We start from the raw sequence: 26508 nt of genomic DNA, 5'->3' as shown, positions 1-26508 counted from the left end.
CTCCTGGTAAATGTTTCACCTTCTTTCTCTTCAAACTTCTAACACCTCCTCCACGCTTCACTTTTAGCTGAAGACCTTCCTTCTTATTTAACTGAGAATACAGAAGTAATCAGAAGAGAACTTCCACTTTGTCCCACCACCAACCTACCAACGCACCAGCACTTCGGTCCATATAATCACCACAGATGATCTGTCCCTGCGCCTATCTAGCCTGAGGCCAAAACATCCATTCATGTCCAAGATCACATTCCTGGCACCTACTCAAGGACTTCACCCCTGTACTTGTCCCTTCTCTCTCTTTAATCATCAATTTGCCTCTCCGAACTCCATCACGCCTATCAACTTACAAACATGCTATAACGTCTGCCCACCTAAAGACAAAAAGAACTCTAATACTTCATGTCCTTCCAACCACAACCATATTACTCTGTTTTTCCTTATAACAATCCTTGAAACAACATTACTATGACTATCTATACTCACTGTCTTCAATTCCTCTCCTATTTTCTCTTGAACCCACTGCACCAAAACTGTTTTTGTCAAGGTCATCAACGACCTCCACATTACCAAATCTAATAGTCCTCATCAGTCCCTCAACAGTATTTATCATTTGGCTTTCCAAGAGAGTTCCTGATTCCTCTCCTAGTTCAGAGGTAGGAAATCATTTTCTCTTGGAAGACGTTTTACACTGTCTTTTCTTTTTTTTTTTTTTTAGGAAGATTAGCCCTGAGCTAACTACTGCCAATCCTCCTCTTTTTGCTGAGGAAGACTGGCCCTGAGCAAACATTCGTGCCCGTCTTCCTCTACTTTATATGTGGGACGCCTATCACAGCAAGCATGGCTTTTGCAAAGCGGTGCCATGCCTGCACCTGGGATCCGAACTGGCAAACCCCAGGCCACCAAGAAGTGGAACTTGAGAACTTAACCGCTACGCCACCGGCCGGCCCCAACACTGTCTTTTCTACATGGGATACCCCAGAGCTTGGATGCTGGTCCTCTTCTCTATCTACATTTACTTCTTCCATCTCTATCTAGTCTTGTAGCTTTAAATACAAATTTGGGAGTCATCAGCATACCGGTAGTTTCTCCAATCCCAAACTTTCTCCTGAACGCCAGACTAATTTATCCAACTGCCTATCCAATATGTCCACTTGCATATCTATCAGGCAACTTGAAACGAACAAGGTCAAAACTGAACTTTATTTTCTCCACAAACCTGCTCTTATTCCAGGGTTCCCAATATCGGTAAATGGTAAATCTGTTCTTTCAATAGCTGAGCCCAAAACTGACTATAACGTCTCACATTATTGTTCCTTCAGCCCTATTTCTTCCTCAGTGCTTATTTCTCACCACTCTGTATTATGATTTTTACTGTTTTTGCCTCTCTCCACTTACAAAGGCGCTCTTTGAGGGCAAAGGCCTTATTTGTCTGAATCCACAACACCTACATAGTGTATGTTGGATTTATTTATACAAAGAGGCAGTAAAAACTGTTAGGCAAGTCCGGAGCAGTATCAGATCTCTCTGCAGAAAAAGATTTGAAGTAGGAAAGCATATATCAGCTATTTCCACTGGTTCTTTAATACAAGTCAAGATAGTTATTTGGTAATAACTCCAAAATCTCAGTAGCTTGAAACAACCAAGGTTTACTTCTTGCTCACTCTACATGTCAAACATAGGTCACCTGGAAGCTTGCTCTGGGTCCCAGACTGATGGACTAGCCACTATCTGTAGCCCAACAGTCACTATAACAGATGGAAAGAGAGTGGCAAATTACACACCAGAAACTTTGACCATGAAGGGATACACATCATTCCTGCCCACATTTCACTGACCAAAAGCAACTCAAAAGGCTCTACCCAACTTCAAGGGGGCAAGCAAGCACAACTGTACCACATGTCCCGGAGAGAGAAACCAACAATATTTGATGGCCAGCACTGATGACTACCATTTCCTTAAAAAGAAGCCTCTAGTTCTGAGCAACAATATTTTAACTCCTGATCTCTATTTCCCATCTGTGAAAATGAACTTCCTTGCTAGAAAAGAACCACAGACTTGCAAAGTACTATCTTCAGGTCTTTAGGAATGTAACTGCACCAGTTAGGCCTGCCTCTTTCATCACTCAGGAGTGAGAGTGCAGCAGAGAAGCCAAATATATGTGACAGGAAAGTGCTAAGCCTAAATCTGCTAGCAATGTTCAATGTCAAAAGTCAGGGAAAGGCTTCAATGGGTAAGAAGAGTATGTTCACTTATGTAGAAGACGGGAATCTTCATCAAATTTCTTTTACAAAGGTATAGAACAGCCAGGCCTTGGGTTTCCTTGTACTACCCCTTATCTGAAAGCTAACCATTTAAACCACTTGATAGAAGATTCAGAGTTTGATTAGTAGTCAGCATTCATCTTTTTAACGTGAAAACACTACCTTAAAAAAAAAGCTGCACACAGCCGTGCTACAAGAAACAAGAAAGGCAGCAGTTATTTTAGAAACAGATTTTATCGAAAAGCTCTTTTTTTCCCTAAAAGTCTCAAATACTCAAGAGTCCTAAGCTCAAGATGATCTGGGATGAACCCCAAGTCTACAGAGAGCTAGATTTAACGGATGGCTGCTCCAAGTTCTAAAGTATCCTGTGTAGTTTCTATTCTACACAAAGTTCAAATAATTTCTAACAGTAAAACTGGTTGCCAGAAACGTTAGGATGGATTGTAGATGGTTACCATAAGCAGCTAAACACTTGGAACTGTAAAGCCCACAGGGAATTCCATTGAAGGGCAGAGCAGGAGTTCAGTGTCACCTGCCAAATTAGAAGCAAATTAGGACTCCTAAATGCAGCCACGGTATCTAACCCCCACCTCCCCTATCCTTTATTCATTTAACAGACATGCATTAGCTGCTGGGGTGGGGGAAGGAACGCCAGGAAGTAAGATAAGGACAGAATTCTAAGATCCAGCTCTTGCTCTCCACGAATTTGGTCTAGTTAAAACAAAACAAAAACAAAAAACAGATCGGCTAGCAGCAAGTTAAAAATACAATGCCTTAAGTACCATAACAAGGATACAGGAAAAACCGTTCTAACACGTAAGTTGACAACCTTCTTTCAAGGGGAACAATACCATATTTGCTTTGCTAAGTGGCCAGAATGGAGCAAAAGCAAACCAAAAAAAACCCCTCTTCTGGTTTAACGACAGTTTAGCAGTACCAAAGCCTATTTCTTTCTCTCTCTCCCTCCCTCTCAACAGTCTCCGTGCTGCAACCTCTCCATCATTCCAACCTCCACACTCCACCGGCAGCCCCACAGCAGCTCCCTCACAAACAATGCCCAGTCTATCAAGGTCAGCCCCAAAGGCAAAGGGAGCAAAAATCGGAAACGGATCTTCCTCTAAGAGGCGCGGACCCTGCCCAATACCACCCTCCTCACTCAGAGGCACCCCGGGGTTCTGTCTCTAGGCTCAGGGGCCTGGAGTCCGCCGCTTTTGGGGGTCCTGGGCCTCTTTTCCCTATCCATCCAGTTAGTTTTCCCTCCTGCTCCCCTAATGACGTCCACCTCCCCACAACCTGAGCTCCCCATTGTGGAGTGAGGGTGCGTCGCGATGCAGGCTGGGGCAGGGGGAGGTGGGGAAACGCGCAATAGGGAAGATGCTGTCAGTGGGTGTGTATGTAGGGGCGGGAGGGGGGTATTCTTTAGCGAAGCCGCTGTCAAAGGGAAAGGCTCTAAGGAGACCTACTGTAGGGGGGCATTATAGGTAAGCCGTTTCTAGCGAAACCCATTTGGGGGGTTCTATCCAGGGGAGCTATTGTGTGTGGGTTTCTCTATAGATAGCCGTTTCTGGGGGAAATATTCTATGGGGAAGGCTAGCGAGTTATCCATAAAAAAGACACTGTGGAAGTTCTCTATAGAGGAATCTTTCCTGGGGAAAACGTTCTACGGGGGTGAGGACGTCACAGTAGGGGATCTTCACAGGGGAGCCGTTGTGGGGTTGTCTATAGGGGAGCCATTGTGGGAGCCGCTACACACGGCGCTATTCCTGGGGCAACGTTCCTCCGGCAGCCGTTTAGTGAAAAACCGTCCGCAAGGAAGCCATGTCGGGCCACGCCCTGCGGCGGCAGGCGTCGCTGGACCCCAACACCCCGCAACCCCCGGCCCGGCCGCCCCTCGGCGGCCTCGGCCCCGCGTACCTGACGGAGGGCGACCCGCGGCCGGGGCCGCCGGGGGACCGCAAGCGGGGCAGCCCTAGCCGCTGCGGGGGGTACACGTCCATGGCGGCGGGCGGCGGAAGAGGACCGTGTGCGGCGAGGGTCGCTCTGGCCCGCGGGGAAGCTCCAGGCTCGCGGCGGCCAGGCGGGGCGGCGGGGCGTGCCGGGTGGGCGGGGGGCGCGGCGCGCGGAGGCACGTCGGGGCGGGGGCGGGGCCAGACGCGCGCAAGGAGCGTGGATGGGGGCGTCGGGACGAGCAGGGTTGGGGGCTGCGCCCTCCTTAAGCTGCCAGGCGGCCTGGCTGGACGTGGGGAGCGCCGGTCTCCAGGGTGAGGGCCACCACGCCGCCGCCCTTCACTGTCCTAAGGCCTTGCATCAGGGAGGGGCATTCTCTGCGGCGCCCCCAACCACGCACACGGACGCGCCCGGGGGTGGGGCCTCGCTGCGCCCCGCCCCGCTCAGCCGGCTTCGGCCTCCAGCGAAGCCTTCCGGTGCGGCAGCGGGGTGCGGGGGCGCTGCCAAGACCTAAGACATCTGTGGGGTCCGGCTCGCTTCCCCGGTCCCCCAGGCGTGTGCCTCACTGCTGTTTCTCCCTCGTTGCTATTCAGTTGTGCATCCTCCCTTTAAACATCAAGCCGATTCTTAGCCGACCTCAGGTTAGCAGTGAGCGCTCAGCTCTGCGCTGGGCGTGGGCGTTAGGAGCTCACAAGATCCCAGAGAATCCCGGCCCTGTACCGTTCAGATTCTGGCTCGACCCGTTTCCGACTGCACGGCCACGTACAAGGAACCTGCTCCCACCCAGCCTCAGTCTTCTCATGTGTAAAACGTGGGAAATACCTCCTTGATAGGGTTGCCAGGCGTCATGTATATACAGGACGCACTTAATTATTTTGTCCTGAGTCCTCGATTGATTTTGTCAGGATTCCTTAAATATCCTGTATTCATCTTTTTACAATCAACTACAAAAATATTAGATCTACTTTTCCTCTGAGGTAATGAACACTTACATCACCTAAGTGGCAACGCTAGCTGAAAATCCTACCTCCACAAATAAAAAATCTGGACATTCCCTATAGTATCTCCAGCAGATTTAGCTGAAGGAAGACCAAAAGAAAGGACTAGAGATAAAAAGTTCTTGTTTTTCATATTCGAGAAAGAAAAAGACTTTAGGCTCAAGTTCCAAGTTGTGAACAAGTAAGTAACTAACCACCATTATTTAGAGACAACTTCACGTCAGTACACAGGATCTGCAAATAAGCCAATCAGCGACAGTCTCACTCCAGGGGCTTCTGAAAATCAGCCAGTGGAAAACAGCTTCACTCCGGTAACTATGCTTCGGAAAGTAAATCAATGACGGCCCCACACTTCTGAAAGTCACCCAATCATTGACAGCTCCACGCTTCTTGACAACAACCAATCAGCAAGTGCCTCACTCCAGGGACTAGGCTTCTGAAAATTAGCCGGTGCTCGGCTGCTTTACTCCAGCGACCACACTAACAGAGCTGGAAGTCCGTCAGTCGCTTCTGAAAGACCGCCAATCCTTGAACACTAGGCTTCCCAAAACATTATACAAGATCAGCTCTGGCTTTGTTCAGGAAGACTCTGCCTTACAAGTACAGCTGTCCTTTGCAGGCAGATAAGAATTTTTTTTTTTTTTTTGCATCAGGCATTGAATTCAGTTTGTTTTTCGCGAGTTCAAAGTTCTCAACCCTTTCAAAATTCAACTCCCACTTACCGTTAGTTATGCGTTTGCTCTTGTGACAGTTGCAATGACACAGCCATGCGATTTATCAAATACAGCTTTTCATTTTTTGCAGTGATTGCTATTACCAGTTTTTTTCCTTGACAATTCAATGAGTATATTCACAAAATTGTGCAATCACCACCACAATTAATTTTAGGACGTTTTCATCACCCCAACAAGAAACTCTATACCTTTTAGCAGTCATTTCCACAGTTCTCCTCAACCATCCCAGCCTTGGGCAACCACTAATCTTTCTCTCTATATATAGCTTTGCCTATTCTGAACTTTTCATATAAATTGAATCATACAATATATGGTTCTTTGTGACTGACATTTCATTTAGTGTAATGTTTGCAGGGCTCATCCGTGTTGGGGTATGTAGCAGAATTTCATTTTTTATGGTTGAGTAATGTTCCGTTGCATGGATATGTCACATCTTTCTTAGCCATTTATCAGTTGATGGATGTTTGGGTTGTTCCCACTTTTTTACTATGTTTTTTAGCTAATACTGCTATGAACATTCTTGTACAAGTTTTTGTGTGGATGTATGTTTTCAACTCTCTTGGGTATGTAGCCTAGGAGTGGAATTACTGGGTGATGTGGTAACTCTATTTTTAACCTTTTGAGGAACTTCCAAACTTCCATACTGTTTTCCAGCTGCATTATGTAAATTCCCACCAGCAACATCTGCTGCCAATCTTCCTCTTTTTCCTGAGGAAGATTGGCCCTGAACTGACATCTGTGCCCACCGTCCTCTATTTTATATGTGGGACCCCTGCCACAGCACGGCTTAATAACTGGTGCATAGGTCCATGCCCAGAATCGGAACCGGCAAACATCAGGCTGCTTCAGAGGGGTGCAGGAACTTAACCAACAGCCACCAGGCCAGCCCCTATATGTGTCTTTTGGGTTATGGCTGTCCTAGTGGCTGTAAAGTGGTATTGCATTATAGTTTTGGCGTGCATCTCCCTGATAGCTAATGATGTTGAACATCTTTTCGTGTACTTATTAGCCATTTGTCTATCTTTTGGGGGGAGATGTCTGTTCAGGTCTTTTGCCCATTTTTTATTAGGGTGTCTTGTTATTAAGTTGTAATAGTTCTTTATATATTCTAGATACAAGTCCCTTATCAGATATATGATTTACAATAATTTTCTCCCATTCTGTGAGTTGTCTTTTCCCGTTCCTGACAGTATCCTTTGAAGCAAAAAATTTTTAATTTTCATTATATCTAATTTATCTTTTTTCTTTTGTAGCTTGTGCTTTTGGTGGCATATCTAAGAAACCATCGCCTAATCCAAGGTCACAAGGATTTTCCCCTACATTTTCTTCTAAGAGTTTAATAGTTTGGGCTCTTACATTTAGGTATTTGACCCATTTTGAGTTAATTTTTGTATTTGGTGTGAGGTGGGGGTCCAACTTCATTCTTTTGCATGTGCCAATCCAGTTGTCTCAGCACCATTTCTTGAACAGATTATTCGTTTCCCATTGAATTGTCTTGGCACCCTTTTTGAAAATCAGTTGTGTTACCTGTGTATGTTTTGAAAGTGTGAATTTTGTGATGAATTTTCTGAATGGTGGACATTTATTAAATGTGGAAGAAGTCCTCTTGAAGCTCTTTATGCAGTATTCAAGTGTTAATTTAATATTGAAAATGGTGGAAAGTCAGATATAAACCATAATATACTAACAGCTAGGCATAAAAGATGTGTGATTTCTTCAACTTGTATCAAAAAAGTGATAAAATAAATTTTTGATTAAGAGAAATTTAGATGAAAAAGATAAAACCATCAAAGCAAAAGTTGTAATGGCCTCCCACACTGAATATTGTCATCAGCTTTTCAGCTCAAATAACTTTTTGAATGTACAGCTACCGGAAGTATTTTCTCAATCCAAAATTGCAAACAAAATTTCAAGTGTCAGGACAAAATCTACTGCAATAATTAAAAATGTAATGACTCCACTTACTGTTACAGTGATTGTCAAAGCGCTAAATGCCTCATATTTTTACAGCAGCATTATGGATGCAAGTAATGACAATGCAGAAAATTTTTCCCTTTGTTTGTGCAATACTCTTCTTGTGAAAAGCCTCACTTGTAAGGCTATTTTGAGTAAAATCCCTTCCAGGTGAGACTTCAGAAACAAGAGCAAAATTTTGAAGGGACAGTAAGGAAAACTGTACTTCTTTTGGCGGAAATAATACAAATACAAACATTGGTAGGTGTTTGCATAAAGGCGCAGACATCAAAATCGGAGTAAAGCGTGAATGATTCTATGCAAGCTTTTGACTTGTCCTGCTCATATTCTGCATAATGCTGTTCAAACAGTATCTAATGCCCTTCCTATCGACTTTGATGTAATTGTCATGAAATTGTTCTTTTACACCAGCATTTATACTGTTCAAACCGAAAAATTGAGGGATTTTTGTGATTTTGTTGGCATTCAGTATTCTTCAGTTCTCTTGCCTTCAAAGCCCAGTTAGCTCTCTATAACAAGTGGAGTTGAGAGAATCCTCAGTTTATGTGAAGCACTGAAATCATACTTTAATTCTAAAGAAAAGGCCCCCCGGGGGCCGGCCCCGTGGCTGAGTGGTTAAGTTCAAGCACTCCACTTTGGCGGCCCAGGGTTTCGCTGGTTTGGATCCTGGGCGCGGACATGGCACCGCTCATCAAACCATGCTGAGGCAGCATCCCACATGCCACGACTAGAAGGACCCACAATTAAAAATATGCAACTACGTACCTGGGAGGACTGGGGGAGAAAAAGAAAAAATAAAATCTTTAAAAAAAAAGAAAAGGCCCCCAAAATCTTTATTGACTTTCAAAATAATCCATTAAGGTAAACTTACTTATTTCTTTGTTCATGGTTTAGAATATCTTTTTAGCAATAGGACTATGCAAACTGAAAGAAGAGAAAACAATGTTACTGAAACACTCTCTGTTGCTTATGGGAACTGTTGAATGCATTAAAGGAAAGATTGATGAAGAAAAATTGATCCCTTTAAATATCAAGGCTGTTCTTAAAAGGGACAACAATTGGGAAACAAAAGAAAAAATGAACAAATGGGACTACATCAAACTACAGAGCTTCTGCAAGGCAAAGGAAACCAGGAAGAAAAGGAAAGGCAACCCACCAACTGGAAGAAAATATTTGTAAACCATGTATCTGACAAGGGGTTAATCTCCAGAATATATAAAGAACTTGCACAACTCAACAACAACAACAAAACAACCCAATCAAAAAATGGGCAGAGGATATGAACAGACACTGCTTCAAAGAAGATATACAGATGGCCAACAGGCACGTGAAAAGACGTTCAACATCACTAATTATTAGGGAAATGCAAATCAAAACTACAATGAGATATCACCTTACACCTGTCAGAATGGCTATAATTACCAAGACCAAAAATAGCAAATGTTGTAGAGGATGGAGAGAAAAGGGAACCCTCATACACTGTTGGTGGGGATACAAACTGGTGCAGCCACTATGGAAAACAGTATGGAGATTTCTCAAATAATTAAAAATAGAAATAACATATGATCCAACTATCCCACTACTGGGTATTTATCCAAAGAACTTGAAACCAACAATTCAGAGAGATTTGTGCAGCCCTATGTTCATTGCAGCATTATTCACAATAGCCAAGACATGGAAGCCACCCATGTGCCCACAAACTGATGAATGGATAAAGATATGGTGTGTGTGTATATATATATATACATACATATACAATGGAACACTACTCAGCCATTAAGAAAAGACAAAACCATCTCATTTGCAACAACATGGATGGACCTTGAGGGTATTACGTTAATTGAAATACGTCAGACAGAGAAAGATAAACACTGCATGATTTCAGTCACATGTGGAAGATAAACGAACAGGGATACAGAGAATAGATTAGTGGTTACCAGAGGGGAAGGGGATTGGGGAGTGGGTGAAAGGGGTAAAGGAGTATGTATATGTGGCAACGGATAAAAATTAGACTGTTGGTGGTGAGTACAATGCAGTCCGTATAGAATACTGATTAATAATTACATCTGAAATTTCACAATGTTATAAACCATTATGACCTCAATAAAATTTTTTAAAAAGGACATTACTTATGAACAGAAAAAGAAATTCTGAGTTGAAATGGACAACTAATAGCACTTATGACTCCTTTTGAAATGGATTTCATCTCATAAAGAATTTAATTCTTTTAGATGGATATCACTAATACTCTTCCAGCATGGGAATAAATGGAATCATCATGTGTAGTGTTGAAGAAGAAAAGAATAAAAATTGATGACAATGCTCTTTTTTGTTAGTGGTCAAAATTATTGACCAAGAGATGCAACATAATACTGAAAAATAGAAAAGCAAGTCATGCCACTGAAGATGGTATTTGCTTCAACAAACCAAATTTGAAGAGTAGTTTTCAGGATTTTTAACTTTATTCTAGTACATGTTCAGTATACTACTGGATCATGATGCAAATGTTGATCATGTTTTCTCATTAATGAATGTTCAGTAGACAAAAGAACTAAATAAGTTAGATGTGACCATTGTAGAAGCTATGATACAAAGAAAATGAACATAGATTGTATCTGCAAGGAATTTTATAAGAAAATTCCATAAAACGAGCAACTATTAAAGAGAACCAATGATCAGAAAAATATAATTTAAGCAAGAAGTATATAATTTAGATACTTATAATTTATTTCCTAGAAATACTTTTTCAACATATGTCCCATGCAATATTTTTCTTTTATATTAATGTACATATTCATAAGCAATTAGATATAATTCAAGTTTAACTGGATCTCTCATTTTTTATTTGCTAAATCTGGCAACCCTAACCATGGATGGTCTGAGATATTGTAGGTAACCCACTTAACAGGAGTCTTTTTAAAAGTTTCCCTTTTTTATGGAGGCGTAATTTCTTTACAATAAAATGGATAATAAAATGTGCAGTTCAACGAGTTTTGACAAATGTGGGGTCGTCCCCCCCCCGAAATCAGGACACAGGCTAGTTCCATGACTGTAGAAAGTTCCTTGGAGCCCCTTTGCAATCAAATCCCCTACCCCACCCCAGGCAACCACTGATTTGATTTTAACAGCCACAGATTAGTTTTGTCTGCTCTTGAAATTTGTATAAATGGAATCAGTATAATGATTTGGAGACTCATTTACTTTGTTATATGTCTCAGTGGTTTATTCCTTTTTACTGATAAGTAGTATTCCTTACTTTGGACATAACATGTTTATCGATTTAGTAGTTGATGGACATTTGAGTTGTTTCCAGTTTGAGGCTATGGTGTATGAACTCCTATAAACATTCATGTATAAGTCTTTGCATGACCATATATTTTAATTTTTCTTGGGTAAATACTTAGGAGTAGAATTTCTGGGTCACATGGTACATGTATATTTATCTTTATAAGAAACCACCTAACAGTTTTCCAAAGTGGTTGTGCCATTTTACACTCCCACCAGCAGTGTATAAGAATTCCAGTTGCTCCATACCCTCATCAACACTTGGTAGTGTCAATCTTTAATTTTAGTCATTCTCCTGGGTATGCAATGGGAATGTTTTCTCTCAGTCTGGGGGCTACATTTTGATTTTCTTAAGGGTGTCTTTTATGGAGCAGATTGTTTTCATTTGCATGCAGTCTAATTTTTTTTCTATTTATTTAAGAGGTGAATGTGGCTGGCTATTCTGTTTGGGGGTGTAGGAATAGGGAGAAGTAGGAAGGCCTGGACCAGCTAAGAGACCTTACCTGAAGTAATGATTCCCCTCCCCTCAATTCCTCAAATCACAATCTTGAAGATGCAAAATAATAAAAGCTTGAACAGATTCAATTTTGATTCTTTTGACGAGGCTGTTTCATAACTGCCTATGGTGATCTGGAAGGCTTCTCTGTAGAAGTGATGTTTGTGCAGGGGCTCCAGAAGATGAATGGTAATCAAAGCTTTATTTAGAAACACACTGTATTGGGGCCCCCCAGTGGCGCAGGGGTTAAGTGCGCATGTTCCGCTTTGGCGGCCCAGAGTTCACCGGTTCGGATCCTTGGTGCAGACATGGCGCCGCTTGGCAAGCCATGCTGTGGTAGGCATCCCACATATAAAGTGGAGGAAGACGGACACAAATGTTAGCTCAGGGCCAGTCTTCCTCAGCAAGAAGAGGAAGATTGGCAACAGATGTTAGCTCAGGGCTAATCTTCCTCATGAAAAAAAAAAAGAAACACACTGCGTGCTAAGGACCTTTCATGTAATCCTTTGTGGTAGCCAATCTCCAATATGGCCCCCCAAAATCCTTTCCTTCTATATTCATGCCTATGTATAGTGTCTTCCCACACAGAATCATTTCTGGCCTGTGACCAGTAGAGTATGGCAGAAGTCACAATATGTGACTTGCAAAGCTTGGTTATGAGACACGTATGCAGCTTCTTCCTTAGCTTACCTGCTCCAGAGAAAAGCAGTCTTCATTCTATGAGGACACTGAAGCAGCTTTATTAAGAGACCTACATTGTGAGAAACTGAGGCCTCCAACCAAAAACAGGCACCAACTTGCCAGTATGTGACTGTGTCATCTTGGAGGCAGATCCTTCAGCTTCAGTCAAACCTTCAGATGACTACAGCCCCAACGACATCTCGACTGCAGCCTCATTGAGCAGACCCAGTGCTGGAACCAGTCAGCTAAACTGCTCTGAATTCCTGACCCACAGAAACCGCCTAAGATAATATATTTTTTTGTGGTTACAAGTCACTATATTTGGGGGTAATTTGTTATACAGCAATAGATAACTAATACATCCTCATAATAGTTATATAAGGTAAGAATTAGGTATACTTCTATTATGTAAATAAGGATAAGGAAACTGAGCTTCAGGAACATTAAGTGACTTACACAAGTAAGTATCAGAGCAGGGTGTTTTTTTTTTTCTTTTTTTGACAATTTAAATTTTTTCATAATTTCCGTGGAGAAACAATAAGGAGAAACATCACAGCTCAGATAGCAAATGTCCTCAGCCTTTCTTGAACACCTTTTATTTTTCCCTAATGTTCCATCATGTTCTCTCAAAACCCCTCAGGCTTGCCCAACTTTAAATTCCCTTCTCTATATCCTATCATCTTGCATTTCCCACTAAACAAAGCCATGCTGGCCACATTAGACCTGAGTTTTGATTCTAGCTCTTCCTCCAATGCCCATGTTCCCAAACACTTTGCTTTTTTGAAGGGAGAGAATAAGGGAAAGGCATTAGAGGCAGAGACAAGGACAAATGCAAAGAAGTGAAGGTTTGACAGAATCCAGCTTCTTCTGAGGGAACAGACGGACAGTGGTTCAATGTGGCAAGAGACTAAACTTCCTGGGAAAGGAGGTGGCAGGGTGAGGCCGGAAAGGAGTTGGTAGCTAGTGTGGAGAAATTGTAGGCCATGCCAACAATTTTGGATTTCTTTACAATAAAGGACTTTAGGCAGGGGAGAGACGTGCCTATATCCGAGTTTTCAAAAGACCCTTTGGTGGCTTAACGGACAATGTTGGTGCTCCTTGGCACTTACCATTTCCTTGCATGTCAGCCCACCTTCCATGTCAGCAGGCTGGAAGGACTGGGGAATTAATGCCCTCTGAAAGCCCTCAATCCACGACAGAGGGAGTTGTTGTATAAATACTCCAACTTCTCACTCTTGGTGAGATGACTCTGAGGCACACGTTCCCCAGCATTTCTCAGGGTTCCCCAGGATTGAGCTCCATTTGCTCACAGTGATAAGCTGCTTGAGAACGTGCAATTTATCAGCTGCTTTCCCTTCCCTCAACCTCTTCCCCACTCTCCTGCTGATCTTTCCTGGCATTACTGCCCGAATAAGGTACTTGCACTAAAATCCTTATCTCAGGGTCTACTTCTGTACAGGGGGAAGAGGGAGGAGAACAAAGTAAAACAGATGGAATAAGAGACAACATAGCTCTTGTTTATTCCAATGCCCATTAAAATGTTGATTCTTCCCAAAGTACTCTATGAATTAAATGCAATTTCTAACAAAATCCTAACAGGATAGTGTTAATGGAACTTAAAAAACTTATCCCTAGGGTCATTAACAGCAAAGTTGTCTGTAGAAAAGAAAGAGAGGGAACTCGCCCTACCAAATAGCAGGATTTATTATAAAGGTATTAGTCATTAAGATTTACTGTAAAGCTATCATAATGGCACAGGGAGAGGTAAACAGATCTAAACATATATGAGACTTTGTTGTATAATAAACAAGCCATTACAAAACAGTGGGGGAATTGGGGCACTATTCAATAAGTAGTGCTGAATGATTGACTACCCACATGGAAAAGAATTAAATCTCTATGTGACGTGATATACAAAATAAGCTGCAGAGAATTTAAATATGAAAAACAAAAACTTGAAATTATTAGAAAATATATAACTCAGGGAAAGATTTTTTAAATAAGACAGAAAAATCAGAAACCTAAAAAAAAAAGATTGACCTATTTGACTAAATCAAAATTCAAAACATACGTACAGCAACACATAGTATAACCAAGTTAACCATCCCTGCAGTAACCTGGATGGAACTTGAAAGCATTGTGCCAAGTGAAAGGAGCCAGTGGCAGAAGACTGCATATTGTGTGATTCCATTTTTATGAAAAGTTCAAAATAAGCAACTCTATATGGACAGAAAGTAGATTAGTAGTTGCCAGGGCCTTGGAGGAGACGGGGATCCAGAGTGACTGCTAATAAGTTGAGGATTTCTTCTGTGGATGATGAACGTGCTCTACAATTAGATTGTCGTGATGGTTTCACAGCTCTGATTGGAACTAAAACCCAAAGAGTTGTACGCTTTAAGTGGGTGAATTTTATGGTATGTAAATTATTTCTCAATAAAACTGTTTTTTACAAAGGCAAGCCACACACTGGGAGAAGATATTTGCAATGACTATTACTGCTAGAATGTATCAAAGAATCCTAAAAAGCAATAAAAATGACAAATGACCCAATATAAAAACGCACAAAGAATTAGAATTGGCAACTCAAAGATGAATAAACTCAATAAACATACGTAAATATGCTTGACATCATTATTAGAGAAAATAAAATTAAAATAATGAGATACCATCATACCTATTAATTTGGAAACAAATATTTAACAGCTTGACATTATTTAGGGTTGCTAGAATATGGAAAAACGGGAATTCTCACACACTTCTGTTGGGAATAGAAATTGATGTAACCACTTTGGACAGCAATTTAGTAAAATCTAGCAAAGTAGAAGATGCTTATATGTCCCTATAATCCAGCAATGTCACTTCTAAAGAAATTCTTTCGTATGGGAACACGTGAAGTAAGTCCAAAGATGTTTATGTCACATTGTTTGTAATAGTAAAATTTGGGAGAAGGGATTTAACATCTATCAATAGGGGATCAAATGTGAAATATGAATCAAATTTGAAATATTCATTCAATATTATATTATACAACAATTAAATGAATATGGATAAATCTCATAAACACAGAGTTCAAGGAGCTAAAAAAAAATTTGCAGTATGACACCTGTATTAATCAGGCTTCTCCAGAGAAACCATACCAGTTATATAAATATATGAATTATTGTAAGGAATTAAGTTGCTCACACAATTATGTAGGCAGAGAGGTCCAACAATTTGCTATCTGCAAACTGGAGACCAGGAAAGAGAGTTGTATAGTTCCAGGCTGAGTCAGAAGGCCTGAGAACCAGGAGTGCTGATGGTATAAAAATTCCAGTTCAAGAGCAGGAGAAGACTTATGTCCTAGTTCATGGCAGTCAGGCAGAGAGTGAATTCTCTCTTCCTCCACCTTTTTGTTCTATTCAGGCCCACAGATTAGATGATGCCCAACCACATTTGGGGGGGAAATTTGCTTTACTTAGTCTACCAATTCGAATGCTGATCTCATCCACCTAGAAATATTTAGACACACCTAGAAATATTTAACCAAATATCTGGGCACCCTGTGACCCAGTGAAGTTGACACATCAAATTAACCATCACAACACCATTAATGTAAATTAAAATAAACACATCTGAAATGGTACTATGGACATTGCAGCAAAAGCTTAAAAACATGATAGTTGTTTCTGAGACTGGGGATGGTGAACTTGATGAATACATTTTCATCTACAATGTTTTATTTCTTTAAAAGAAGGTTTGATTCAAATATGACAAAATATCAACATTTGTTCATTTGGGTGATTGGTACCAGGTATTTATTACATTAGCCTTTATTTTTATCAGTGTATATATATATTTCAAATAAATAAGCACCTCTAAGTCACTATAAAAATATAAACATCCCCACAGAAAATGGACAAATGATACAAACAGGCAATTCACAAAGAAAGAAATACAAATGGCCCCCAAAAAAGATGAAAATGTGTTCAACCTGGTCAGAAATGTGGAAAAGGAAAATTGAAACAACGAGATTGCTTTTTGCTTTTTAGATTAGCCCATCACAAAAACAATAATAACCAGTTTGGAGAAATGAATGCTCCAATGTCTGCTGAATGGAGTATAAATGGGCACCATCTTGCTGGAGGGTGCTTTGGTGGAATGTAGGCAGCAGGTTCTCAAATTCATTTTCAATCTGGCTTGGATGTTGGATTGATTAGGATTACACTAACCTGTGAATAAGTTTCACCCTGTGAAAGTTAATCACAGTAGTTTGACCTGGGTAGAAGATTATACCTCCCTATGTTGAAAGTGTGGTGGCTGTGGGTCACAGTGATCTCACAAACCAGGGTCCTTTCTAACTTGGGGTTCTGCTGGCCTTCATTCCCTAGGCCACCTCACAGTGCTAGATTTCTGTTCCTGATCCATTCATCACAGATGTATTCAAGCTGGCAGAATGGAGAAAAGGACAAAGAAGAAGGAGCAGAGGGTGACACCAGCTGTCTCTTAAGGCAGCTTCCTGTAAGCTTCCACATAACCGTCTCCCTTCATCTGGTGTCCAGAACATAGTTATATGGCCATGCCTAGTTAGAAGGGAGTCTGAGAAATGTAATTTTTATTCTAGATGACCTAAATTATCTCGGTTTTTCGTTTTTGTAAAGGAAGCAGGGGAGAATGGATATTAGGAAAGAAACAGCAGTATTTGCTATGGGTATGTAAAGAAAATACAGTTATTTTATTTTGTGATGATCTTTCATGAACCATTTATTAGATGCTGTTGGTGCCCCTCCCAGATTCCCTTAACCTCGCCCTTGCACCTGACCCCCAGCTGCTGTGAGATTTTGTTGATCTCAGATTACAGCTGCTCCCTTCTTCAGAGGATTGCCTCGGGCCTACCACTCCACCTCACGAAGAAATGCCTGGGAAGTTATACCCCTCCTAAGGAGAGAGAGAGACAACCAATGATTTACTGACAGGGGTAAAAAAGCCTAGCTCTTGCCTCAAGAGGAATATCTCTGTGATACAATCCCCACTCCACAGCTCCTCTGCGGGATCAGACTGAGACTAGACTCCAGCTGAGACCACATTCTTCACTCCCTCTCTGATAAACATTTTTCGTTCCTGATTTCTTCCCTCCTCTTTCCTATCCTTGTCTCACCTCCTGACATGTTTCCCCTGAAAGCACTTTCTCCGTAAACTATGTACACAATCATCCCCATCTCATACTCTGCCTCTAGGGAACTTGACCCAAGACAAATCCCTATCTATTGGGTAGCAGGAAAAAGTGAAGTTTCTGTCCTGTCCCGCAACCTCAGTCTAATATAACAATCTGGATGGTCTTTTTAGGTAATGCCTAGTCCCTGCAGTAGATGTGATTATTGCTCCCAATTCTTCACTCCCTCCCTGATATGCATTATTCATTCCTGCCTCATTGACTTTGGACTTGGCTGTGAGACTTACATTGGCCAATGGAACGTTAGTGGATGTGACATGAGCAGAGGTTTTAAATGTGGGTGTGGTTTGGCTTGGTCTTTTGTAATCCTGTCCTCTGTCATGAGAAGAGAATGTCACAGTAGCCACTGGTCCCAGAATGAGCAGAACTGTGGAACAGACTTGAATCCTACTCATGGCCTGGATCCCAGTCCAGTTGATCCCAGTTGAAGCCAGCAGAGCTGCAACTGAACTTCAAACCTATGAGTAAGGAAAAAGCTTACTGTTAAAAGTCACTGTGTTTGGGGAGTGTTTGTTATACAGTAGAAGCATGACTAAAAGACTCTTTTAGGAATAAATGTTCAGATTCCTAGGTTTTTGCACCCATCTCATTTTCAAAGGGACATCTGGATGACCAAGGGGAGGTGGACTTATGTGTCTACCTCCCACCTGTTGACATTCACAGCTGATGAGATCCATTCTCTTTCTCAGTTTGAGCTGGGTCTGCTGACTTAGCCTCTTGTTGGCTTTTGCTGGCCTTTTGGACACCTCTGAGTTTCTGTCCTATCTCCTCTGTCCCTGTCTATGGTGGCCAGTCCACCCAGCAGCCCCCGCTGTCCCATGACAGACCCACTGGCTCTCAGCTAGCATTTGCTCCATGCAGGGATCATGGCAATCGTGACGAGTCCAAGGAAAGCTGTGTCCCTGCTCGGGCCTCTACACATTGCTCTTCACCAGGTTCAAGCAGGTTCAAGCATTGCTCTTTTACATGATGGCCTCCTTCCAGAACCCCACGTATGAAATGGAGTGATTCCTCCTGCCCTTGAAGCCTAGTTGAATTCTCAAACTGTCTCTTTTTCTCCAGGCTCAAGTCTAGAACAGGGAAACTAGGGCTCATGCACTCCATAGCCTTCCTCTCCCTCCTTTTCTTCTCCATAGTACTCTGAGGCCAAGGCCTAGGTTTTGAAAGCATACTATGGAAGAAATGCTCCAATCTGATGCTCTTGATATGTCAAATGGGAGCTAAAGGAATTTAGAAAATTATTTCCCCTTTGACAACGCTTTGCTTTGGAGCCTGATGATTTGCAGCAAAACTCGATTGTGAATGTCCAAAGCTGAAAAACAAAATTCCTCTTTGCTTATTTCCCACAATAAATCAAATCCTCACTGCCCCAATAGGATGGATGAATTCTGGTAGACATGAAGATGTGCTGCCCAGATACGCCTTCAGAGGAGGATTTTCTGCCTAGCTGCAGAGAGTGTGGTCAGCAGCCAGCCTCCACCTGTAAGCTTCTTCAGGGTCTGCCTCAGATGCAGAGAGGCAGCTCTTGAAGGTCATGCCCTTCCCAAGGCAGCCTCTGTGCAATGACTGGGTCAGGTGGAGGTGTAAAGGCCTGGCTATTTTGGTCCAAGGTGGGACACTCTAGTGGGCAATACTCACTCAAAAACTCCCTGGCAGGCTGGTTGAAGCTTCACTGGGCCTGCATCACAGTTCGACTTCTTCCTCAGCCCAGTCTGGCTTCTGTCTCCTCTTTTCCGTAATAAGTGCCTTGCACCCCAAACTCCATCTCAGCATCTGATATCAGAGAACCTAATCTATGACATGGGTACTTTGAGCTGCACATAAAGGTCCTTACACAACAATGGAATATTATTCAGTCTTAAAAAGGAAAGAAATTCTGACACATGCTACAACATGGATGAATCTTGAAGACATTATGCTAAGTGAAATAAGCCAGTCACAAAAAAACAAATACTGTATGATTCCACTTATATGAGGTACCTAGAGTAGTCAAATTCATAGTAAAATGGTGGTTGCCAGGGGCTGGGGAGGAGGGAGAAGAGGAATTATTCTTCAACAGGTACAGAGTTTCAGTTGGGGAAGATGAGAATATTCTGCAGATGGATGGTGGGGAGGGTTGCACAATAATGTAAATATACTTAATGTCACTGAGCTGCACACTCAAAATTGATAAATTTTCTGTTATGTATATTTTATCACAGTAAAAAAAGTGGTTAAAAAAGTCAGCCACAGGGGCCGGCCCCGTGGCCAAGTGGTTAAGTTTGCACGCTCTGCTTCAGCGGCCCAGGGTTTCTCCAGTTCAAATCCTGGGTGCGGACATGGCACCACTCATCAGGCCATGTTGAGGCAGCATCCCACATGCCACAACTAGAAGGACCCACAGCTGAAAATACACAACTATGGGGGCCGGCCTGGTGGCTCAGTGCTTAAGTGTGCACATTCCGCTTAGGCGGCCTGGGGTTCCCCGGGTCGGATCCCGGGTATAGACATGGCACTTCTTGGCAAAAGCCATGCTGTGGTAGGCGTCCCATGTATAAAGTAGAGGAAGATGGGCACGGATGTTAGCTCAGGGCCAGTCTTCCTCAGCAAAAAGAGGAGGATTGGCAGCAGATGTTAGCTCAGGGCTAATCTTCCTCAAAAAAAAAAAAAATACACAACTATGTACCAGGGGGCTTTGGGAGAAAAAGGAAAAATAAAATCTTTAAAAAAAAAAAAGAGGTCAGCCATAAATCAAAGAATGACACAACAAAGGCAAGTTTAAAATATATAAGGATGATTAAATACTAGGAAATTTCTTAATATAATTCACCACATTAATAATACAAAGAAGAAGAAACATCTGATCATGTCCACAGATGTTGAAAAGGCATTTGATAAGATTTATTTATTTATTCTTTTGCTAAGAAAGATTCACCCTGAGCTAACATCCATGCCAATCTTCCTCCATTTTTTTTTTTTCTGAGGAAGATTAGCCCTGAGCTAACATCTGCTGCCAATCCTCCTCTTTTTGCTGAAGAAGACTGGCCCTGAGCTAACATCTGTGCCCATCTTCCTCTACTTTATATGTGGGACGACTACCACAGCATGCTTGCCAAGTGGTGCCATGTCAACACCTGGGATCCAAACCAGTGAACCGTAGGCCGCTGAAGCAGAATGTGCACACTTAACCGCTGTGCCACCAGGATGGCCCCTCCCTCCATTTTTTAGTTTGTGGGCCACCAGCACAGCATGGCCATTAACATAGTGGTGTAGGCCTGTGCCTGGGAATTGGACCCAGGCTGCCAAAGTGGAGCACGCTGCACTTAACCACTAGGCCACGGGGGTTACAACATCCATTATAACCAATAATTTAAATTTTTAAAAATCTGAAGTATAATTAGAAAAGAGAAGATAGATATAAAAGTCAAAGACACAGGATATGAACAAACTATACACAGAAAATATGTTCAACATCCTTCATAATAAGAGAAATGTAAATTAAAATTTAATTTTTGCCAAAGTTAGCAAAGTTAAAACAGCAGGCACTCTTATATTTGCCGGTAATCTGAAAATTGGTACCACTTCTATGGAGGACAATTTGACAAAATCTAAAAAAATCACAAATATATACACTGGGCATATCTTTTAACCCAGAAATTTCCCACAGGCTTTTTCACGTGTGAAATTACATATGTCATGCAGCATATGTATGCAGCAGATACTGCTAACTGTCCGCCAATATCCATTTTCCTTTTCTTCCTTATAAAAGAAACTTGATTTTGTTCATGGTGTCAATATGCCAATAAAAACCTATCATCTTGCACCCAGGATAGCCACATGGCCCAGGTCTGGCCAATGAAATATAAGCAAAAGACATTGGTTGGACTTTAAGGAAAGTTCTTTGAGAAGGAGAGAACCCATGGACATGCCTTCTGGCTCTTTACCCTCTACCCTTTGCCCCTTTTCTGGCCTGAAATACAGAAGCAATGCCTGGAGGAACAGCAGCCATCTTGTGAACATGAGGATGAAAGCCACACGCCAAGAAGGCAGAAAGAGTAGAAGGAGCCTGGCTCCCTGAAGATGATATTGAGCAACTGTCCTTGTCCTAGAATTCCTTCCACTGGACTCCTTTCTATAAGAGGAAAACACATCCTATTTGATTAAGCTCTTTTAAGTTGAATTTTCTTTTACCTTCAGCCAAACACAATCCTCACTGAATCAAAAGATTTTCATTGTAATACCTATTGCTGCATTGTTTGTAACACCAATAAAATTGAAAACAATCTAAATGTCCATCAATAGGAGACATTCTAAATAAATAATGTTACACTCTTACAATAAAATACTATGTAGTCAAAAAGATGAATGAGGAGGGGCTGGCCCCGTGGCCGAGTGGTTAAGTTCGTGTGCTCCGCTGCAGGCGGCCCAGTGTTTCGTTGGTTCAAATCCTGGGCGCGGACATGGCACTGCTCGTCAAACCACGCTGAGGCAGCGTCCCACATGCCACAACTAGAAGGACCCATAACGGAGAATATACAACTATGTACCGGGAGGCTTTGGGGAGAAAAAGGAAAAAAATAAAATCTTTTAAAAAAAAAAAAAGATGAATGAGGAATATCTACAGGTATTGATATGCAATGATCTTCAAAAAATATCATTAAATGAAAAAATCAAGATGGAGAAAAATGTGCTTATTGTGCTATCATTAATGTAAACAAAGGGGAAGGGTACAGTTTGGATAAGTGAGGGGAGCAGGAGGTCTGCAGGAAGCCCTGTCCAAGAGATCCCAGAAACAGGGGAAGCTCCTGCTGGAGGAACGAAGAGGAGAAGTGAGGAAAAGGGAAGCTGTTGCTCCCTAAATCTCTTATCTCCCCCTCTTCTGCTTTGGCAGCCATTCCACCCACAGGTCTCTGGGTCCTCTTTTGGAAGATTTTCCTGTGTTATAATACTCTGAGGTGTCAAGTGGGCTGATGAAAGAGTTCAGAGTGAGCTGGCTGACTGGGCAGGTGACTGGAATGAGAAGCCTGGGACCCAGAGAGCAAGTCTGGCAAGACAGTACTGACTAAGCCATTTTCCTCTGGCCACCATGGACCCATTTCTCAGTTCTAAGAAGAGAAAGGCTGAGAGTGGAAAGTGAGTGGTTGTCACATAAAATCTTGATAAAATGCTGGAAGTCCAAAGTGGTCCCTTTGGGACCATCATGCAAGAAAGTAGCCTCAAGGTATATTAGAGCAGCTTCAGCATAGAGTGACGGTGGCACTGGACAGACTTCATAAAGACAAAAGAAACGGGGCAGAGCCCCTGCTCACGGTTTTCATACAGCAGAGGCCTGGCTGATGACACTTTCAGAGGGAGACTAGAGAGTTCTGAGAGGACTACACAGGAGTCTTTCCTGGTCACTGTTAGAATGTAAGGGGGGCTGTGGTAGAAGGGAACTGAAAGTTTCAAAGTGTTGATCATGTCCACTAAATAAGCGATAGAGTTTAAAATCGCTATGATGTCATAATGCACAGGACTCTCCCTGATTTGACCTGTTTTTCTTAAAAATAAATCTGGGTCCAGAATTTTGGTAGAAATATTAAGTGATGGCATGTCCATTACATTAGTAATGATTACATTACTTACATTACTTACATTAGTAATGATGCTAAGAGTAATCGCTAGGTCTAGATGGGGACCATCAGACCTCTCCATGTAAAGGTACCTCTTCCTCTTTGCAATTACAGAATATTCTTAGGGTGATACTTTCTGAGCTTTCAAATATCCTTTTTCCTAATCCTTTTCAGCCTGATGGTTTTATCTTTCATTGATGATTCTTGTCTGAATCAATTAGTACTAGAATGTTTGTAAAATGATGATTTTCCCCCCATTTCTATCATTCCTTCTACTTTGACTAGTTGGCATTCTTCTACGAAGAAGAGCTTTCCTTTCTACCTCCCCACATGGCAATACACCTAAAACTTGAAAAGGCTACTCCTCTGAGTCAAGCAAGGCCAGACACCAGCAAATGCAAATCTGTCTTCCAGGGCAGGAGAGGGACGAGTAAGAAGAGGAGAGGTTGAGAAACAAGGTAACTACTAGTTCTCAGAACATTACAGCAATGTTTTTCTGAATAATGAGAGCCATTGGCTTGAATCCCCAAAGGTGTGTCAACGTAAAAAGCAAATTCACCTGTTATTTTATCCTCAAAACAAGTTTATTCGGGAATAGCCAAAAGAATTGCAATTCAGGATGTGCATGCTATAGCAAACCATAGGCAAATACAGAAAAGAAAGGAAGGGAGTTGCTTTTGTAGAGAAAAATGGGAAGCAGGGAAGGGCTGTTCTAAACAAAGGTCCTTTGGGGAAAAATAGTTCAAGGTGGCAGCAGCTTCTCATTGGCTGAGCCCTGGCATTTCTCATTGGCTGGGCTGTTGCCAGGTGGGGAGAGAAATCTTCCTTCAATAGCAGAGCAGTTTTACTTCCTGTGGGAGATGCAAGCTTCTCTCTCTTCCTGCTTGGTGTAATTGACAATGTGTGATAGGTAGTGAGAGCGCCCCCTGCAGGCCTTCCTGACTCAACTTGGTTAAGATTTCTTTTATCAATTTCCACAGGTGCAGAGCTCTTTCATATTTGGAACCAAACATTAATATGATCAGTTAAAGGTCCAGATCAAGATGATGAATAGAACACATGAATACACACTATCATTCCTGCTGAAAACTCCCCGTGAAATCCAGAAAAGAAGTGAAAGAAGGAAAATAAATGTCTATAGCAGCATGAGGAAACTGAAAAACTGACAGGCTAGGTATACTAAGAAAGCCCCAGAAGATAAAAGGCAGAAAGAAACATGTGGTCAAAAAAAGGGAATTGCGCTCAAGCATTTATGCCTGATTCCTCCCCAAACCTCACTAGAATAACAGTAAATTAGATTAAAAAAAAAAAAAAGCACAAACCCTACAAGGACAAAAAAAGAACAGGCACTGAGACAGGCAAGACTGGGCTAGTGATGTCAATAATATGTTGGATATTCTTACCTGACATGGGGAGAAAGAGAAAATGATTCCAGACTGTGAAAAAGCAAAATTAGAATTGTTTGCTTCCAGAAATCTCAAGGAAACACGTTTTCAAACTGTTGAGATGAAAGCGGAACCTTGTGCCCTAAGGAATGTAATTCTATTGCCATGATGTATCGAATTGACCCACAGCTATCTAAAGAACACAGTTTTACGGTCCTACATAGTTACAGTTTAACTTTAGAAATCAACAGGCTCTATGGTTTTATAGCCTGATTGTGTAGTTAAATTCAAGGATTTTATTGCCTTGTAGGAAGTTAATCAGTCTTAAAACTTACCTAGTAAATTGTCTTTGGAATTCCTTTTCATTAACTCTAACTCTGTTTGTCTGTACACACACACACACACACGCACACACACACACCCCTCTGTATTTCAAGCACCGTCAAACCAGCTTTTTTCTCTACCTGTTGATTCCCTCCTTAACAAGTTAGATAAAATTTTGATAAGTGCTCACAATCTCTTGGTTTCAGAATTTTGCTTTAACATTGCTTTCAGTTTTCTCAGTTGTGCCAAGTAGATGGAGGTGAACCAATAAGAGGAAAAGCAATTTGTTCTTCAGTACCCCAGAATGGCTCTGAGACTGGAAAGATCACATGGCTCTGATGTCAGGAGGGAGGGCTCCTGTTGGAAATGGAGGACATAGTTGAAAATCTTGGTCCTCCCCCACCAGGACAGGAAACTAGAGTTTGCTATCTGGAAAGGTTGGACCCCAAAGCTCTTCGCATAGAGAGATCAGGCACAGCTGAAGGTGAGGCTGTTGGCCTGGACACTGGGGAAGTGAGTGAAGACTGTGTTCCGAATGGAGATCCTGGCATCATCCCCTGCTCTGAGCTAGGCAGATTCCACCATTACTCACTCTCTCCCTTCCCCTCACACATATATATGCTTCTTCCCACCAGGTAAAGGACAGGAGGAGCCTTCACTAGAGAAATTGATCAGCTCCGAGAAAAATACCTACAGAAACCGACATTTGGGGGAGTCACCCAATGAAACTTCCAGGTCCTTGCCCATCCACTGTTATAAGGCCACAATCATTAAACTCCACCTGCAAACACAAAGCTCCAGTTCATATGCATGGGGACACAGGGTAATAGGTCACCTAACATGGAAAGCTGCTAACAGACAGAAAAAAGGAACTTGAGGAAACTCTTCCCACCTTCCAGTCCTCTGCCAGTACTTCCCAGAGGCCAAGGGAGCTTGAGAAGCTATGAGGGCCAGGCCCCTGTGAGGGGCAGGCAGGGGGTGGATTTCTGAGCAAATAGGCACCAAACCAGCACACTCTTGAAATACCAGTTAAGTTCAGAGGAAGACGGAGAGACAGAGACAGCAAGACAGACACAGAGACACAGAGAGAGAAAGAGAGAGAGAGAGAAGATGAGAAAATGGAGGGAGGAAATTTTCAAGGAGATAATCCAATTTCCCAAAATTGAAGTTCACAAGTTTCTGTTTGGAAAGGTCTCATCAGGAACTCAGCACAATGAATGAATTTTAAAAACATAGGGGCCGGCCCCATGGCCAAGAGGTTAAGTTTGCACGCTCTGCTTTGGATGCCCAGGTTTTCACTGGTTCGATTCCTGGGCACAGACTTACCACTGCTCATCGGATGTTAGCTCAGGGCCAGTCTTCCTCAGCAAAAAGAGGAGGATTGGCAGCAGATGTTAGCTCAGGGCTAATCTTCCTCAAAAAAAAAAAAAAAAGAAGAAGGACACTTCACCTTTGTGCTGTTCCCCAAATCCCATAACCCCAGTCTAGCCATGAGGAAAACATCAGGAAAACCCAAATTAAGAGACATTCTACAAAGTACCTAGCCAGTATTCTTCACAAAGATAAAGATCATGAAAAAAGGGAAAGACTGAGAAAAGTTTGATGTAAAAGAATGGCAAATAC

General features: G+C 42.1%; 1 protein-coding gene and 1 long non-coding RNA gene across 3 annotated transcripts in view; both read right to left on the bottom strand.

The window, feature by feature from the left end:
- DNAAF9 (dynein axonemal assembly factor 9) overlaps positions 1-4620 on the bottom strand; it is a 160488-nt gene extending 155868 nt beyond the window's left edge. For both annotated transcript variants that reach the window (XM_044747890.2, XM_070485649.1), the window contains exon 1: positions 4176-4620. In XM_044747890.2, coding sequence (XP_044603825.2) covers positions 4176-4258 — 83 coding nt within the window. In that variant the 5' untranslated portion in view covers positions 4259-4620. The remainder of the gene's footprint in view (positions 1-4175) is intronic.
- A 10615-nt stretch (positions 4621-15235) lies between these two features.
- On the bottom strand, positions 15236-25841 carry LOC139040266 (uncharacterized). The gene is made up of 4 exons (XR_011494434.1): positions 24580-25841; positions 19224-19358; positions 17813-18043; positions 15236-17290 (listed from the first exon to the last, which is right to left on the bottom strand). It is a non-coding gene; the product is annotated as an uncharacterized lncRNA (long non-coding RNA).
- Between the last annotated feature and the right edge of the window lie 667 nt (positions 25842-26508).

Source organism: Equus asinus, chromosome 15 (assembly GCF_041296235.1).
Source record: "Equus asinus isolate D_3611 breed Donkey chromosome 15, EquAss-T2T_v2, whole genome shotgun sequence".
Taxonomy (NCBI): Eukaryota; Metazoa; Chordata; class Mammalia; order Perissodactyla; family Equidae; genus Equus; species Equus asinus.
The sequence above is the reverse complement of the archived record's forward strand: the minus strand, read 5'-3'. Positions and strand labels throughout refer to the sequence as shown.